General features: G+C 47.1%; 1 protein-coding gene across 10 annotated transcripts in view; it reads left to right on the top strand.

Moving 5' to 3' along the window:
* Positions 1 to 18600, top strand: part of NINL (ninein like) — a 154478-nt gene extending 135878 nt beyond the window's left edge. For all 10 annotated transcript variants that reach the window (XM_082744268.1, XM_082744267.1, XM_082744263.1 and 7 more), the window contains 5 exons: positions 6456 to 6611; positions 7293 to 7406; positions 12054 to 12263; positions 14242 to 14355; positions 17642 to 18600. In XM_082744268.1, the coding sequence (XP_082600394.1) occupies positions 6456 to 6611; positions 7293 to 7406; positions 12054 to 12263; positions 14242 to 14355; positions 17642 to 17833 (786 nt within the window). In that variant the 3' untranslated portion in view covers positions 17834 to 18600. The remainder of the gene's footprint in view (positions 1 to 6455; positions 6612 to 7292; positions 7407 to 12053; positions 12264 to 14241; positions 14356 to 17641) is intronic.
* The last annotated feature ends 468 nt before the right edge of the window (positions 18601 to 19068 follow it).

Below are 19068 nucleotides of genomic sequence, written 5' to 3'. Positions count from 1 at the left end.
AGAATGGGTATTAACTCTAATTTATATGTTTGGTAGATTTTGCCTATGAAGCCATCTGGTTCCAGACTTTTCCTTGTTGGGGGATTTTTGATTACTGTTTCAATTTATCTGCTGGTTATCAGTTCAAATTTTCTTTTTCTTTCTGTTTTAGTTTTAGTAGTTTATATGTTTCTAGGAATTCAACCATTTTTTCTGAGCTGTTAAATTTGTTGGCATAGAGTTTTTCATAATAGTCCCTCAGAATTGTTTGTATTTCTGTGGTGTTAGTTATTTTGCTTCTCTCATTTGTGATTTTATTTATTTGCTTCCTTTCTCTTTTCTTTTTGATAAATCTAGCCAGGAGTTTATCAATTTTATTAATTTTTCAAAGAACCGGCTCCTGCTTTCATTGGTCTGTTCTACTGTTTTTTTTGTTTGTTTGTTTGTTTAGTTTCTATATATCATTTATTTTTGCTCTAATCTTGATTATTTCCTTCCTTCTACTGGTTTTGGGTTTTGTTTGTTCTTTCTTAACTCCTTTTTATATGAGGTTAGATTGTATATAAGAGATTTGTCTTGCTTCTTGAGGTATGCCTGACTTGCTATAAACTTCCCTCTTAGAACTGCTTTTGCTGCTTCCCAAAGATTTTTGGATCCCTTGTGGTAACACTTCATAAGACTAAAGTATAATATCTGTATTAGTTCACTAGGGCTGCCATAACAAAATGCCACAGACTGAGTGGTTTACACACAGAAATTTATTTCCTTACATTTCTCAAGATTAGAGGTCCAAGGTCAAGGGTCGGCAAGATAATTTCATGAAGCCTGTCTTGTAGATGACCGTCTTCTCCCTGTGTCCCCACATGGCTGTCCCTATTACATGCCTGTGTTTTAATCTCATTCTAATAACTTTCATATTAGATTAGAGCCCACTTTTAGGATCTCATTTAGTGTTAATCACCTATTTAAAGACTCTATCTCTAAATACAGTCATATTCTAAGGTATTGGGAGTTTGAACTTCAACATATGATTTTTAGGTTGACAGAAATCAGCCTGTAACAAATCTCATAACAAGCTATTAATATTGATACAATCCATGGATCTTACTTAGATTTCTCCAGTTTTACTTGCATACTCATTTGTTTGGGTATGTGTGTGCATGTGTGTATGTGTATGTGTATGGGTTTGTGTGTGTATATGTATGTCTGCGTGTAAGTCTGTGTATAGGTGTGTACATGTGTCCGTGTGTGTGCATATATGTGTGGTGTGTGTGTGTGTGTGTGGTGTATGTGTACTGAGTGCTATACAATTTCATCACTGTGTGTGTTCACGGTCAAGATACTGAACAGTTCTTGGGTATCTGGGTGGCTCAGTCGCTTAAGCATCTGCCTTTGGCTCAGGTCATGACTCCAGGGTCCTGGAATGCTCCCTGCTCAGTGAAAAGCCTTCTTATCCCTCTCCCTCGGCCCTCTCCCCTGCCCATGCTCTCTCAATCTCTCTCAAATAAATAAATAAAATCTTTTTCTTAAAAAAGAGAGAGAGAGAGAGAGATACTGAACAGTTCCAACTCCTTAGGGATCCTTCATGCTGTTCTTCTATAACCACACTTACACCTTCTTGCCTACCCACCCTGGCCCCTGACCCCGGACATCCACTCCTCTGTCCTTCATTTCTAAAACTGTCATTTCAAAATGTTATATTAAAAAAAAAATCATAGAGAGTGTATCTTTTGGGATTGACCCTTCTCACACATTATACTTGCTTGGAGATTCATCTAGCATTGCCTGAATGGTAGTTATTTTATTACTAAATATTGTTCTGTGTGATGATGTCCCACAGTTTAATGCTTACCTTTTAAAGGATAGCTGGGCTGATTCCAGTTCTGGCCTATCACAAATAAAGCTGCTCTGAACATTCCTATGCACTTTTTTTTTCAATGAACGTTTTCATTTCACCAGGATAAGTGCCCAGGAGTGCAAGTACTGAATTTATGGTAGTTACACATTTAGTTTTGTAAGAAACTGCCTGACTGTTACCCAGAGTGACAGTAACAGTTTAAATTCCCACCAGCAATCTATGCTTGATCCAGTTTCCTCACATCCTTGGCCAGCATTTGGCGGTGTCACTCTTATTTTAGCCACTCTGATGGTGGTGTGTGCTAAGACAGAAAGGCTGGAGGGTTTGTGGTTATTTAAGCTCTGGTATAATTATTTCTCTTGAAGGGAACAGAACCCTCTGAGTGTCCTTTAGAATGGCTTCAGCTGCCATAACAAAGTGCAGTAGGCTGAGGGACTTCACGGGAATTTATTGTCTTGTAGTTCTGGAGGCCACAGTCCAGGATGAGGTACTAGCTGCCTTGGTTCCTGGTGAGAGCCCTCTTCCTGACCTCCAGACCTTCCTGACCTTCCTGACTTGAAGACCTCCAGCCTTCTTTGTCCTCACATGGCCCTTCCACCACAGGGCCACACAGAGGGAGAGAGACAGAGCTCTACTTCTTAAAAGGTCATAGTCCTGTCAGATTAGGACCCTACCCATATAAGCTCATTTCACCTTAATTACCTCCTGAAAGCCTCATCTCCAGTCACATTGGGAATTGAGGGCTTTAGCATTGGAATTTGGAGGGGCATAGTTCAGTCCATAGCAATTACTTTACCCCTACTTGCTAGAAGCCTGAGAGGAATTTCTCTGATGTTAAGGGAAAGAACCTGAGACATCTCAGGAAAGTTGGGGGTTCCCCTGAGACCGTGACTTTTTTACTCTCAAGCCTGCCAGGCGCAGCCTCTAGCGATCGTCCTTACAGCACCTACTTCCCTTCCTGTTTCAGGTTCCAACCTCTGCTCCTGGTAAACTGGGAACCCTTAGCCTATCTCTCCAGTTTTCAGGGCGTTGGTTTGCCCTATGATAACAATTCTCTAAAGTTTTGAAGAGGAGTTGTTGATTTCAATTTAAGCAGCCTTTTTCTTATTGGGGAGATGGAGCTCTTTTCACATGAGACCAGAGACCAGAACTAGTATTATGTTTTTAATTTGGGTTTCTGTGTGTTCACTGTCAGGACATAGAAATACAATGGGTTAGCAAGTCCCGCCACCTTGCTGAACTTACTCGTTAGTTCTCGGGGTGGAGGTGTGGGGTAGTTGCCATGTGTGGCTTCTTGAATCTGTGCCATCCCTGAGGTCAGTCCCAAGGCTCTTCTCTCCCAGTGCTGCCTCTGCCCTCTGCCCTCTGCCTGTGGTCACTGAGTGGTTCTGCTTTGGTCTGAGTGGTTCTGCTGTGTCAGACCACTGATGAGCAGATGGCTTGTCTGGGCTCCCAGCTCTGGGTGTCTGTGTCCATAGTGAGGGTGTAGTAGCCTTGCTTAGGCCTTGTCTATCAGGAGGGTAATTCCTGGGTTGAGTTAAGATGAAAAGTTCAGCTGCATTTGCCTGTGACCAACTTCCTGTGAAAGGACCCATCTGGGGCTTTCCTGGGCCTCCCGTCCCCTTTTGAGCCTATTTCTAGGACACACTTGTAACTGGATTCTAGGTATCCATTTGTTTTCTTCCCTCAGCTTTTTAGAATAAAAAACGTTAAACACACAGAACAGTTGACATAATATACACTGACTGATCAGCCCCATATTACAACCTTAATTTGACAGTTGTTAACAATACCATAAGTAGTTTAGTTCTTTGTTTATACCCATCTTTGTATCTCTCTGTATGGTGTGTATGTGTGGGTGTGTTTTCAAGCCATTTGAAAGGAAGAGAGTGAGACCCTGCTTCTAAGGCAACTTCTGCCTAACCACAGTATTACTGTAACACCTAAGAAACCTAATTGTAATTATCTAACACCATCCAATATTCCAACCATATTTACATTTCTCTAATTATTCAAAAATATCTTCTATGGTAAATTTTTTGGAACACCATACAATTAAGGATGATTCACTGAACCATCAGTGCCATTCTGGGGGCAGAAAACAGCTGCCTGATCGCGTTCACAGAACCTGTGGGTCAGGGCTTCAGACAGGGTGCAGGACAGATGGCCCTCTTCTGCTCTGCATCATGGGGGCTGGAAAGACTGGACACCTGGGGTGACCCAGAGGCCAGGGCTGGAATCATGTGCAGGCTTCTCTGTGGGACTCGGCTCCTGGAGGGAGTGTCACAAGGGGGCACCAGGAAGACCACATGGCAGGCGACAAGGCTTCTGACCTCAGAAATCATTCCATAACCCAGATGCTGCAAGGCACAGGGAGGGACACTATGTCCTCTGGGTGGGGAGTGTCCAGGTCACTGTGCAGAAGGGGATGTGGGGTGGGAGAGGCCGTTGAGGCTGTCTTTGAGGCTGTCTTTGGAAAATATGGCCAGCCTGCCTCGATGTGTTTAGTCTTTTTAACTTGGCACACCTGTTTTGCTCCTTCAAGTCTGTCTCTTTGAAGAGACCTGGCAGTTGTCTTGTAGGCCATCCCACATTCTGGATCTGATAGTGTCGTTCAGTCTGCTCCTCTATTCCTTATACTGCCTATAAACTGGAAACTAGGTCTAAAGGCCTGACTGAGTTCATAGTAAGCCCATGTAGCATAGACATCCATTTGTTTTAAAATGTGACCAGGAGATGACTGCTAGCATCTCATTTTGTCTTCTGCAATAAAACCCAGATGAGTGCAACTTAGAAATGAGGTGATGAACACAAACACTGAGAGAGAGAGGGCACTCTGCGCTCCCAGTAGGATGCCCTGCAGGGCAAACACCTCAACCTAGTCACGGGAGCATCTGGCAGACCCCAAGTGAGGAAGTGTTAAAGGGGCGAGGTGGGGAGGGACTGTATCTGTCAAAATTTTCAGTGTCATACAAGACAAAGGCCACAGAACTTTCCCAGATTCAAGGAATCTAAAACAGCCTGCCTAATAAAGGCACTGCCTGAGGGGAGGAAGGGGTGTAATTGGGCCAGTTGACAAACCTGGGAGGTGGGTGGTATGATTCATGTCCTGAGCCAGACCTGCATGATAGCCATGTGAGAACACACTCACTTCCTTAGGAAACATGTATGCAGGGCCTCGTGTGTGTGTGTGTGTGTGTGTGTGTGTGTGTGTGTGTGGTTACACATGAGCATACACGTACCTGCAGAGCGTGTCCACCGCAAAAGCACATGAGGGATGCTGCCAGCCGGTGAGCCTGGCTGAAGGGTGCATAAATGTTCTCTGTCATAGCCCTGGCCCTGTTGTAGAAATTTGAAACTATTTCCAAACAAAGACTAAATATTAAAGGTAAGCAGAAGAAAATTAACTGAAGGCAGATTCCATTTCTGGCTGTTAATGAAATCAAGGCTGTCCTCAGAACAAGATGAATGTGTATCAATACTGAAAAACAATTTTCATGATGAAATGTAGTAAACACAACAGAGTTCCATACCAGACATAATGCCCGTGAGCTTATGATGTGTTGAAAACACCTCTTTGCCCTCAGTTCTGAGATTTTAAGGACAGGACGAGGTGACAATCTCTGTACAGAGAAGAGAGGGAGCAGTGGTCACTAGAAAAATGGGTAGACTCACTAAGCATGAATGATCCAAGTTGCAACAACTTCAGGGTTCCCTCCCCTGCTCCTCAGATCCTCAGATCCTCAGACACATAATAGTAAGAGGTTGCTGGCGCCTCAGTCGGGTGAGTGGTGCCCATGCTTTGCCAGCAGCACTGGAAAGTGGTACCAGGGACGCTGCTCTGCCCACACCTGGGGCTGTAGGCGCTCGGCCTCGATGGCCTCAAGAACTGATGCTGTGGGAAAAAGCAGATTAGCAGTCGTGCAGTGTCTATGAAGACACTCATAACAAATAGTTCAAAGTAATGGGTATTTCCTCGTGGGGGGTGGTCGTAGGGGCAGTGTTGTAGCTGCTGTTTGCGTGCACCATGCCCTTGCTTGTCTCCTGGCGGGCGCCTGTCGTGCATCCACTGGCTGCTGGCCAGGGGATCCTGAGCAAAAGCAGAATATACAATTTAATCACTGCCTGCACCCTGCTGAAAGCTGTGTTTATGTGTTTAATGACAAAGATCAGAGGAGACGCTGAGGAGCTTCATACATTTCAGTTGGGTGTTTTCTGTCAAATTGCTTAAAATAATAATTGGAAATAACCATGAAAGAAATGTGAAAAATATGAAAGTCTTGAGAGCAATGGTTTGTGTGTTCATGATGTAACCACCTCTCATGATCCAGGTGTGTTTCACTGCCTCCGGGGCATGGTGCAGGCTTTCTGCTCCATGGCCCTGTGGCCAAATGGGGCTGGATCAGTCCTGCACTGGAGGGTGCCGAGTGCCTCCCCCATGACATACCGGAGCTATCCCCTCCCCAACCGTGATAACGAGCAGTGTCTCCAGACATGGCCAGATGTTCCTCAGGGAACAAAGTCGTTCCTGGTCGGGAACCACTGGAATGATCTGAATTGAACTGCTGTTTAAAAAAAAATAACCTTGTCATCTGCATTTTAACCCATTTTGCTTCAGAGTCAGAAATGTAGGGATGAAGTGTCGCAGCTCAATGAGAAGGTCCTTCAGCAGGGAGAGGTGGCCTCTCCCCACCAGGCCCAGAATGAGAACTGCATCACCATTCAGCTATTAACACAGAGACTGGAGGAGGTGGGGCAGTGGGAGCAGCTGCAGGTGAGTATCTGAAAACATCAGGAATAGCCTTAAAATTCCTGGAGGTAGACTCACCCCTCAGGTAAGGATAGAGACTTAGTAAGTAAGCGCCCTGGAAAATTTGTTGACTTAGCAGCTTTTGCAAATCCTCAATATCTAGAAAAACCAGAAAGGAATTAAATCCTGATGCTAGGAGAGTAAATTGGTAGACCTTTCAGGAGGACATTTGGGGAAAACATACATCAAGAATATTGGTATGCTCTGACTTTATAATTCTGCTTATGGGAGTTTGATCATCGTGGAAAGACTTAGCTGGAAGTATTTTCATTGCTGTGATATTTCTAATAGCAAAACAATTGGAATCAGCTTGAATCATCAATAATACTGAATGGGGCTGTAAATTCTGGTGCAGCCATTAAAAATTATGTTTCAAATAATATTTCATGTCATGGGGAAGTGCCCAAGATACACTGAGGAAAGCATAGCATACATGATGCTATATTAGTCTTATGGCTAGAAATGCACATTTGGAGGAAGGGCTGAAGTCACAGCAATGTCAGGTGTGGTCCTCAGGCTTCTGGGATGATGAGTGATTTAAATTTTGTAATCTTTGTTTTTCTGTACATTTCTGAAGTTTCTGCATCAAACATGTATCAATGCTGAGATATTTCTTATATTATGAAATTGATTTTTTAAAAACAGGGTGAGCACATCCAAAAACTTGAACTTGAACTCAAACACATGAATCAGGAATGTCAGAGCCTGAGACTGTCACAGTCACAGCTGAGAGACACTCTTGAAGAAAGTCAAGACCAGGTGAGTGTGCATGATGGCCAGTAGCTGTGTCTCAGCTGGAAGAAAGTCAACACGGTTTAGCATTGACAGAGCCTGGCCAGGACTGGTCTGGCCCAGAGAGGTCATTAGGCTGGACTGAGGTTACACAGCTGGCTGGGTGCTTACAGTCCCAGGACTGAATTGGGCCTTGTCCAGGCTCAGTTGAGCAATCCATGGGCACAGCTGTTTATGTACAAGGGAAGGAGGCCAGTAGGCTGTTCTACTGGGTGTGCCATCTGCAAATCAGAAGAGTGAAGGAGAGTGACAGGTAGCTTCTGAGGTGGAGGAGTTGGCACCAGATCCAAGGACATAGGGCGGAGCAGTCTCAGTGGTTAGCAAGCTAGGTGCCCCATCCGATACTCACACAGGCTTTTTTTTGTGCACAGAAGCCCTGAAATTGCACACAGTGTGGGTGTCAAGCTCCTGCCTCCTGCCTCCTCTCCTGCTATAGCATTTATCCAGCACACCAGGTTCTCAAGGTACAGAGAGGAAGGTGGAGAGCTTGTAGTCTTGTACAAGTAAATGAGAGCAGGACAGGCCAAGCAAGGACCTTGGGGTGCCCTGACAGTGTGAGGTCCAGGAACACAAGAGAGGGGGAGCTGGTTCTTTCTGGGGGAGCAAGAGAGAGAATGGCGGGTGTGTGACTGCGGGAGGTACCCTGAGGATCCTGTGTGGACTTAGATGTGGGATGCGCTTAGAGGGCTGGGGGCTGCAGGAAGGAAAGAGGGGCCATGGGAGAAACCTCTCCAGCATGGTGTGGGAGGGGTCTCTAACCCACTGGCCTGAGGCCCAGGACTATCCTCCCTTGAGTGTGGCACCTGCATACTTCCCTCACTGAGCCGCTTTAAGGCTCCCCAGCTGGCTCCTGGCCCTATAGTTGGACTTGGTTGTGGGACCCCCACCACCACCCAGGCCTTATGATGTGTTTTGGGGGCTTGTGGGCTCTCAGCCTTCCCACTGCAAACAAGCACTGCCCCAGAGGTACTTCTGAGCATTTAGAAGATCCCTTCTCTGTCTTTCTTTAAGTCTGAAAGGAAGCTTGAGAAGTTGCCTTGAGCAGTTTGAGCCCTTGGGGACTAGGAATCAGCCATTGTCACAGGCAGAAGATACCTTATGTAGGCAGTCCTTCTGTTATATGAGCTGTTATATCACCCTTCTTTGTGATCTAGAAGAGGACCCCCAAAACCACATCAGTGAAAATTCCCATGAGGGAAGTAAGGGGAGCCTACAGGCTATGTAAGGAGTCTTGAGACAGGCCGCGCGTGGTAAGGATGGGTGTGGAGCCACGTGGGAGGGCGTCAGGGTCAGGACTGGCACCCTTGTGTGGGTGGTTCTGAGGTGGAGGCCCAGAGGGAGAGAGGGCAGCTTGAACAGGTGTAAGCAGGGGAGCAACTCGGGGGAGGGCATTAAAGGGCCTGGCCAAGGGACTTTGTGCCTCTCAGAGTGAGGGTGGGGGAGCAGAATGCTGCACGCACCACATGTTCCTGGGAATCCCCATCTTGGCTTGGTTCTGACTTGCAGCATATCAAGCCACCCCCAAACCTGGCAGCTTGTAGCACTGTGTACCATTCTCCTTCACGGTCTATGGGCTCACTGGCTCACCTGGGCTGTTGTCACTTGCTGTGTCAGGGGGGCCACGGCATTCCAGTGGGGTTGGGACAGGCATCCTCTGAAGGCACGGCTGGATCAGCTGTTTGCAAGCCCTTGGCTCGAAGGGCTGGTGTGCAGGTTTGGCTGGTGCCTGGGGACCCAGTACACCCAGCCTCTCGGTGGCATGGGGTTCTCTGAGTGCAGCAGCAGTGAAGCTTGGGTAGGAGAGACGACCAGGGGCCCTTAGAGGAGCAGTCAGAGATGTCAGGCTCCTTAGGACTGTGCCATGGCATTCCAGAACATTACTCCCCCCCACATCCTGTTGGTCTAGCTTGGATTCAGAGGGAGGGCACAGAGCCCACCTCTCCATGGGCGAGGACACATTCCTCACCTCTCAAGACAAAGAGAACAGAGCCCCCATCCCTCAAGGGGCAGGAAGAGCAGCCTGTGAGCTCAGAGGGGCAGAGCTGATGGCTGAGGCAGCTCACTGCTGTGCCTCAGCTCCCAGAACACAACAACCCTCATTTTCTGGCTGTGGGAGGCCCCAGTGCTCTCTGGGGCCTTGTTATGTATTAGTGGAGGTGAGGTTTCCAGAGCTGGTCCGGGCTCCAGCTAGAGCCTCACTTCCACCAGGAGGGAGATGAGAGGCTCAGGATGCAGTCAGCGGGGATAGGGGTGGTAGGTGTTATGGGCTGCTCATCCTGCACAGACAGCTGCAGGCTAGGGCCACAGACACAGAGACCTCACGCTGGGACAGAAAGGGGCCTTCCCACAGGAGTTTATCCCTGGCACTGGAGTCCAGAGTGGAGGGGTGGCCGCAGTGGGTGGCAGCGAGGGGCATGGGGGCAAAGTGTTTAAAGAAGGAGCGGCATCAGGGTGTTGGGGAGTGCTGTTAGAGAGCAGGAGCACCTTTGGGATGCATGGGCACTCTGATACGGTGTCAGCAGGGCCTGGTCTGGGGCTCAGCTTCTGGCCAGATCACTGTCTAGAGCATGAAAGTCAGGAGAAGGCTACATTTGTAGGGGTGTGTTTTCGAACTGGTTCTCCCCTCTCTGTCCCTCTCTCTCAGGGTTCCCAGACCCAATTTCACCACTGTGTAGGGGGCTCCCCAGACATAACAGGCAGTTCATAGACCAGCAGGGTATCTGAGAATCCAATTCTGTTATGACACTCTGCCCGGAGACAGCATCAGACCCCACAGGTGAAGTTTAGTCCTACAAGACTGCCCCTGCAGCCCCTCCAGAGGCCATCCCCAGGACCAGGCTGTAACCTGTGCTTCTGACCAGCCAGCTACAGATTGGAGGTTTCAACCACCTCCTCCCAAGGTTTGACTGGTTTGCTAGTGTGGCTCACAGAACTCAGGGAAGACACTTAACACTTACCATTTCATTGAAGGATATGATAAGGAAACAAACTGATAGCCAGAGGAAGAGATAGGTCAAGGGAAGGAAGGTCAAGGTCCCAAACATCTGTCCTCATGGAGCTTGAGCCCAGCCTGGTGGCACATGGAAGTGTTCTGATTCCGCAAGCATGGAAGATCTCCAGAAGCAGATCATATGGTTGTCCTTCTGGGTTTTTCTGGAGGCTTCATTACACAGTTGTGATTGACAAAGTCATTCATTGGCCATTGATTGTTTCAACCTCCAGCCCCTCTTCTCTCCAGGGAGGTGGGGGTGGGACTAAAAATTCCAACCCTTAATCCTGTGGTTGGCCCTCCTGGCAGCCAGCCCCCGCTGCTAGGTGTGGTCCAAAAATCATCTTCATTAATAACAAGACACCTGTTTCAACTTTATGCCTCTGAAGCATTTTCAGGATCTGTGGATGAAGACCAGGTATCTCTGAGAAATGTATTTTGGTCACCTGATCTTTAAATCATTATATTGCACTCTCCAAAAATAGCTATTCTGGAAACTTTGTGCAGGAGGTGCGGGTGTTGCTCCAGGATGACCCCTGTCCTAAGAACAGCCACACATGGGGTGCCTGGGAGGCTCAGTGGGTTAAGCCTCTGCCTTCAGCTCAGGTCATGATCTCAGGGTCCTGGGATTAAGCCCCGTATCAGACTCTCTGCTCAGCAGGGAGCCTGCTTCCCGGCCCCTCCTTTCTTTGCCTGCCTCTCTGCCTACTTGTGATCTCTCTCTCTGTCAAATAAATGAATAAAATCTTTAAAAAAAAAAAAAAAAAAGAACAGCCACACATTACAGTGATGACATGGTCCCCCAAGACGGCCCCTCAGAGATGCAGGGAGATGCAGTGGCCTCACTCTTGCCCTCGAGTCGCCATAGCCGGTACCCTCCCCATCTCTCTGACCCCACCTCAGACTTGCTCTGAATGTGACCCTTGACAGAGTCACTTCCCTCTCCCACCTGTGGAGCCTTGCCAGTGTGTGAGAGCTGACAAGGCTAGTTAGGGTGCCAAGGAAATTCTGGGTATTCTAGATGAAGTCTCCAGAATCAGAGTGATTTAAATGATGTTTAATAAAAGGATTGGCCACGTTACACACTGCGCAATAATAATGGCCCTGCACAACTCCAGTGAAATCTTGCCATCCTCTGTGGTTGGGGAACTGGGTGCTGGGGTGGTTCTGTGCTTGCTGATCTTTTCAGGCTTCAGTGCGGGTTCTGCTGCCCTCTATGGCCTTGGCCTTGACTGTCTCAGAAGCGTGAGCTCTCTGTGGGTTTCAATAGTTACATGGACTCTCTGAAGTCTACTAAAGGTTAAACCAGACAGAATATAGCACAATTCTCCCTTGGATGCAGTGGGAAGCTAACTATCACCAATTTGAGAATACAGACCTGAGTCTTCCAGATTGTCTCTGTGTGGAAGCTCGAGACAAACCGGAGTTTGGCTGTCAGAATTCAAACGAGGGGGTTCTTTGTAAGCCCTGCATTTAGTTGCAGATGCAGGGACCAAGGAGGCTAGATGCCTTGTGTGCCCTTCAAGTTGTAGTCTCTCTGTAACCTTGGAGTCTTGTGTGTCTGATAATGGCCCTGTAGTGCTCAGCAGTCACACCAGCCCTGTCTTGGCTTTATCCCATGGCAGCTGCACAGAGCCAACCTGGGGTTGGGGTTGGCCCAGTCCCAACACTCCGAGGAGGTTCATCAGCTGCAGGAGCAGATGCAGGGGCTGGTGCCTCGGGACCATGTGGCTGAGCTGCAGCAGCTGCTAGAAGAAGAACGGCAGGTGGCTTGGCGGTTCCGTGAGGAGTGCCTTCTCCAGAAGGAAAAGGGGAGGCGGCTGGAGACACAATGGGTGAGTGGGCACAAGGGCCCCAAGGCCCTGCTGATGGTGACGGTAGTGCTGAGGTTGGATCACTGGTCACTTGGCTGAAAACTGCCATCCCGGCTCCTAGAGGTCTGCTTGTACGGCAGCCACAGGATCCAGTTTTTCACTCTGAACAATGTGGGACTTTCTTGTCCACCAGAGAGGGGTGGCACACAGCCACTCAGGGAGTGATGAGCCTGCTGACCCAAAAGGTCCCTCCTGCATGGGGGCTGTACACGTCTGTAATAGGCCACATGACCACACACTCAAGCTGTGGACAGGGCCAAAAATGTGGTGATGCAGATGAATGAGTGAAGCTGAGGGCAACAGTCCCACCCGTGGAGCTCTGTGGGAGTTCTCCTGATTTCAAAGGAAAGCCAGAAACTAGATTTTTACACGAACACATCCAATTTCCAAAAGATGCATCTGATTAAAAAAAAATCTTAAACCATTTTGCTGAATGAAAAAAGCTACCCACAGGCACACAAGAACTATAGAAGTTATATACTGGATGCATGTGGATCTAGGTGTCAGAGGTACAGAAATGAGCACACACAGCAAAAGCCTGTGCTCTTCTGGAGCCTTAGTGAGGCGGGGTGGAGACAAACGAGAACATGAGTCATGAGGACAGCATGTCAGATGGTGGTGAACTGATGAGTGCTATGGAGTGGGACGCTTTGCAGTTTTAAACAGCGGGCTGGAGAAGGTGTTCCTAACATGTTACTGTATGAGCCAGTACCTGAAGATGTTGAGGGAGCAAGCCTTCCACTTACTGTGGAAGAGTGTTTGAGAGGTAGCAGGAGCCACATGTGCCAAGGCCCTGAGGTGGGTGTGTACTTGGCATATTTAAGGAGGATGAGAGGGAAGCAGGAGAAGGGTGGTGGGATGGGAGGCCAATGAGGAGTGACACACATCTGGGGACCCTGGCTGTGTACCAGGCACCACACTAGGCATCTAGAGACCTAGATAGAAACAGAGCCACTCCCTTAAAGGGGAGCAGGACACTGGCTGCAGAGGTCAGGATGCAGGCTCCACTACCTCCCAGCTGAGTGAGCTTGGGCAGCTACTTACCCTGTCTTTGCTTCAGTTTCTTTGTCTGTAAACAACAGATGCCAGTGGGTCCCCATGTCAGAGCATTAGTGTGCGGCATCCTTGAGTTGGCACATCTGACATGCTTGAATAGTTTGCCCTGTGTGCACTCTGAGTCGGTGTTTAAAAGGCTGAGAAAACTCCCTCCTGAAATATTCATGAGCAAACACTGGGCGGGGCGGGGGGGGGTGCAGGTAGGAGCCTGAGATCAGGGGTGAGGGGATCTCCATGAAGAGGAAATTGGAGCAAGACTCTAAAGGCGGGTAAGAGTTGAGGTTTGTGAAGCACAAATTCTGTAGAAGAATAATCTTCCAGCCTTCCAGCCATGTACAAAAATGTTAAGCAGAAGATAAGCTCAGCTATGATAGAATATTGACAAAGCAAAGAAGTATAATCAGAAGTTGTTTCTGGGGCGCCTGGGTGGCTCAGTGGGTTAATCCTCTGCCTTCAGCTCAGGTCCTGGGATCGAGCCCCGCATCAGGCTCTCTGCTCGGCAGGGGGCCTGCTTCCTCCTCTCTGCCTCCTCTCTGCCTGTGTCTCTGCCTACTTGTGATCTCTGTCTGTCAAATAAATAAAATAAAACCTTAAAAAAAAAAGCCGTTTAGAAATACTCAGTAACACATTTGGGGAAATACATTGGAGTCATTTATGATAAATTCTTAGGAAAGCAGTCCACTAATTCTCTGTGAACTACAAAAAGAGGTGTCAGCTCTTGGCTTGTGGCAGAACATTCATAAACATTTCTCTGTGCAGATGAAAGGTTATCTCCAGCCACTCCCAGATTTGTAGGTTTTAGCTAATTTCCATTCTAAAGTAACTAAGCCTGCTATGATTCTTTTTGAAATGTAAACTGTTGGTCTGTAACCTTTTATGGCAGGAAGAACATGAAAAAGAGCTTAAAGACACGGAAGAGCAGGTAGAAGAGATGGGAATGGTTCTGAAGAATGTGGAAATACTCCTACAAGAAAAAGTGGCTGAGCTGAAAGAACAGGTCAGTGATGGGCATCTGTTATTACCACATGTACTTTCTGAACTTTTTCCTTCTGTGGGTATTTAAGTAGCTATTCCAGGGTGAGACCATCCTCATAGAATGCAGAGAGAGCCCCAAGTTTGTTTAGAACCACTGAACCTGGGACTCCATCTAAACTTTAAGAATCTGGACATACAGATTTTTTCGGAAGATGAACAGTTAAAAGCAATCAATAGAAAAACTGATTTTGTTAAATATATATTTATAAATTATATTTGTACATTGTTTTGAGAATTGTTTTAAGGTACGTTTGAGGGGTGTTTATATAATCTCAGAAAGGACATTCATTTGTTCATTTGTACAGTCATTGGCCAGATATTTACCAAGTACCTGTCATGTATCCCAGCATTTATTGTTCTGAGAAGACCCTGAGATGGGCCCTCATGGGCCTTACATTCTGGAGGTAGAGACAGACAATAATAAGAGAAATGGCCTCAGGTAGTAAGAAATGCTCGCTCTGAAGAAGAGATGGTGGTGGATGGGAAGTGGTGGAGATGGTTGGGGACCACTATTTTCAGACGTGGTAGGAGCAGACACCCAGTGGAGGGTCTGCCTGTGCCCCCCAAGCTGAGGCCAGGTTGGCTTTTTGGAAGGGATAAGTGCTCATTGGGCCAGACTTTCCCATGCAGTGTAGGGCTGACTGCCTGTAGCACCTCCAGTCAGTGGGACAGCCATAAAAATGCAACCACATGTCTCCATGTGTTCTGGGGGACATGCCAGAACCCCGACGAGGAGGGCATCCAGGCAGAGGTGCAGTGTAGGCAAATGTCCTTAGATGGAACCAAGCGTAGTATGTCAACAGGCCACCAAGGAGGTTGTTGTAGCTGATGGGTAGGCAGGACTCTCTCAAGGTCAGGAGTTTGCTTTTATTTTAGTTGCAGTTAGAAGCCATCAGAAGATTTTAAGCAAGAGTATGATATGAACTATATATTTTAAAATAAATCACTCTGTGGGAGAAAGGAAAATTTGGGGTTGCTATAGGGAGCAAAGACCAAAACAAGAAGGCCAGAGCTGTTGTGCTCGATGAAAGCTTTACAGTCCAATTCAGCCGACAAGGTCCACTGGTAAGAACTGGGAGCCAAGCAGCCAGCACAGAGGGTGCAAGAAACAGGAGACACAGGGAAAAGTCTTAACCAAACACCAGCTACTCTTAGAAGAGTTCTATTGAGAGCTAGAAGAAATTGTGAGAATCTGTAGAAATATTTTTATTACAGTAATCAAGTATGTTTAGAGAGCTCCTGAACTAAGCCCAAACAGGATGAAATATTTGTGTCACCTCTTGTTCCCTGGGAGGTAGAAGGTCCCAGGGGGTCACATTCCTCCATGACCATCTTCCTGGCTTTGCAGCTTCTTCTCTGCCATTCTCTGACTCCCTAGCTGTGTCCCTGGCCAAGTGTCACAGACTCTCAGTGACCCCACCACCCACCTGACAGTCTTTCTCTTGTAGGCACCCTCAGTTTGTTTCCTCTGATCTGGCAAATCCTCAATCCTGGTGAAATCCTCTTGCTCCTGCACCCCTGCCCCTGTGAGGTCCCATCTGCAACCCTGCACCAGTCCCCGACCCCCGCCCAGAACTAGCCTGTGCTCTGGCCCCACGAACCAGCCACCTGTGTCTATGCCTGTGCCACAGTGCCCAGCCCTTCCCTTCTCAGGGGCCTGCACTGCCTCTCCCAACCCAAAGCTTAGGGAGCCTTGGCCCTGCCTCTGCTCCTCTTTACTGAAGAACCTGCAAAGGATTGTCCGCATACTTGCACCTGTTCCCCCTTTTGTTCTCCCATACCGCTGGCTCAGGTCCCAAGTCTGGGGGTTGTGATGGAGGCCCCCACTGTGTCCCCACTGAGCCCATCAGTTCAGCCTTTGGAAGGGATGCAGAATCCAGCCTCTTCTTGCCTCACCAGACATGACTCCCACCTTCATCCTGAGCCCTACAATGTCCTTGTGTCCTCTTGTGCTCTATTCTTGGCGCAGGAGTGGCAGCAGCGCTTTCCCAGTGTGTAAAGTGCTGGCCCCCTCCTCAGAGTACAAGGCAGAATTCCTATGGGGCCTCCAAGGCTCTGTGGGATCTAGTCCCCTCCTCTCAGTGCCTGCCTAGTCAGTGTGGCAGCTCTAACCTCCTCTCAGTGAGCCTCCTACTACCCTGCCCCCCAGCCACAGCCTCTGGCCATCCCTACTAACCCCCTAGCCTGGCCAGCCTCTGGGCCTTTGCACCTGCTCCTCCCTTTGCCTGGAGTGTTCACACCCGGACAGTCTCAATGCTCTTTTCCCTGCCTTATTCAGATCTCTGTTCACATCAACAGAGAAGCCTTCCCTGTTCACCCCAACAAAAGTAGGAACTCCCTCCTCAGTTGTCTGTCCCCTCCCAGTGAAACCAGTAACCAGAGTGTTAACTAGGACTATTAAGTACAACTGTAACTTTTCACCCAGACCTTTTTTTTTTTTTTTTTGCCTGTAAACATCTCTGACTCTTTTCCTTGGGGGAAACAGATTTCAGTCTTGCCCTCCTGTCTCTGTCTCCTCCTCCTTGTTTGGCTCTCTCTCTTTTCCTTGCCATGCACTACATGCTCTGTTTATCTTTGCTGCATATCAGGCAGGCAGACTTGGGTTTGGTTACACAGTTTTTCCTTAGCACTTGTCGTGCCTCCATACCACATATTTCTTTCTGGTCTGTCTGCTTCCCTCAGAATATGTGCTCCTAAGAGCAGGGCTGTTGCGAGGCACTGGCACTACTTGTTGAATGAATGAATGCAGTTTTGACTTCCAAAGCCCAAGACCAGGCCACACGAACCTTTATAACTAGAGTGGCCTTGGGTCCCCATTGCTGTGGCTATGGTGTGTGGTGACCAGCCTATACACTCAGGGCTTTGAGGGTGGACGCAGTGCTGGGGTACACCCTGGGTAACGTGGTGGGTCTGTGAGCACAGTGAGATGAACCAGAATGACATGTTTTATGTTATGCCAGGTTGTCCTTTTTGAGTTTAGTGATTGTGGTCCTTTTACATCTTCATTTCATGGTAAAATCTACTATCACAAAATTGACTTCAATTTTCTCTATCACATAATTCATCAGATTCTCAATTTCCTCTTTCACTCCAAGATAACAAAAATTGTCATTCCACTCACTATTTGTCTCAAATGCTTAAGAGCCCCTAATCTGTGGTCTAAACGTATGGTGGTGGGGAAGGCCAAGTTGTGATGCAGCATTTCTGCATGAGAGTCACAGAAAAGTATGGTTCTCTTTCCTCTCTAGTTCGAAAAGAACACAAAGTCTGATTTGCTGCTCAAGGAGCTCTATGTGGAAAATGCTCACCTGATGAAGGCACTTCAGATCACCGAAGAGAAGCTACAAGGTGCTCAGAAGAGAAACCACATTTTGGAAGAAAAAGTTAGAGCTCTCAACAGACTCATCAGTAAGATTGCTTCAGCTTCTCTCTCTGTGTGAAGAAGACTGCTTGTTTTCCTGGAATTCATTTTGAAAGAACATCTTTTAAAATTAAGCCACCATAGTGCCATAACTTTCTATGGTTCATTGGCTGTGCACCGGGCATAGCAGGTTTCTGATTCTTTCATGTTCCCCTCACACACATTTAAAAATGTCTGTTGTGCCAGATGCTCAGAAAATAGACATGCTGGAAAAAACTACATTTTTATTAGTGGTCCTGGGTAATTTCTGTAGGTAAAATTCCCAGTTTTGCTACCAGTGGGTGAAACAGATTATGCCAGCTTTCAGCGAAGAAAGACTAAAAGAAAATGGTAAAATTAATTTCAGTGTTGTACTTTTGACGTTGGCTGCAGAGAATAAAATGAAAAGTAAGTGCTCTGGACACTTTCACCCTTTCACTACTACTGCTTTGGGTTTAGATCATTAGCATTCTCAATCTGGGTCTATACAGACATTCTAGAAGGACTATTCACTGTGACCGTCCACCCTTCTCCACCACAGGAAGATGTTTGGGGAGTGCCTATTTTATGTCTGTGGACTCAGGGATGATAGTATTTATTGTGAATGCAATCTTGTCCTCAATGAAATGTCATCACACTGGAAATTGTATTATATATGTAAAGAAGAAAAACTATAGTTTTATATCCAAAATATATGTAAGTTATGGTCATTCGGTTTATGAGAACACACTATGAAAAGTACTATGAAGAGTCACTGTATTTACAAAAACTCTTTTCTATTAAAATTGTTTTAACTTCTAGGTTTAACTTTTTTTTTAAGATTGCTTTTTATTTGACAATGAGAGAGTGAGAGAGCACAAGCACGGGGAGCAGCAGCAGGAGAGGGAGAAGCAGGCTCCTCACTGAGCAGGAAGCCTGACATGGGGCTCAATCCCAGGACCCCGGGACCATGACCTGAACTGAAGGCAGACGCTTAACTGACTGAGCCACCCAAGTGCCCCTAAGTCTAACTTTTTTTTATTAAATATTTCAAACAAAACAGAAAAATAGTTTTGTAAGAAACACTCCTATACCCATCAATTAGATGTATTAAAGTTTTTTAAAAAGGTATTAAAATCCTTCTGTTAATATTATAGATAGAGTTGTAGACTCTGCTCTGTTGCTCTCAATCTCCTTCCCCTTCCTGGAGGCAGCCACTACCCTGAATCTGCTATACGTCATCCCCTTCTGTCTGTATGTTTACTATCTGTGCATAAGAAGAACCTTAAAGCCCTG

Source organism: Mustela nivalis (assembly GCF_964662115.1).
Source record: "Mustela nivalis genome assembly, chromosome: 8".
NCBI lineage: Eukaryota > Metazoa > Chordata > Mammalia > Carnivora > Mustelidae > Mustela > Mustela nivalis.
This window is presented reverse-complemented; position numbering and strand designations above follow the sequence as displayed.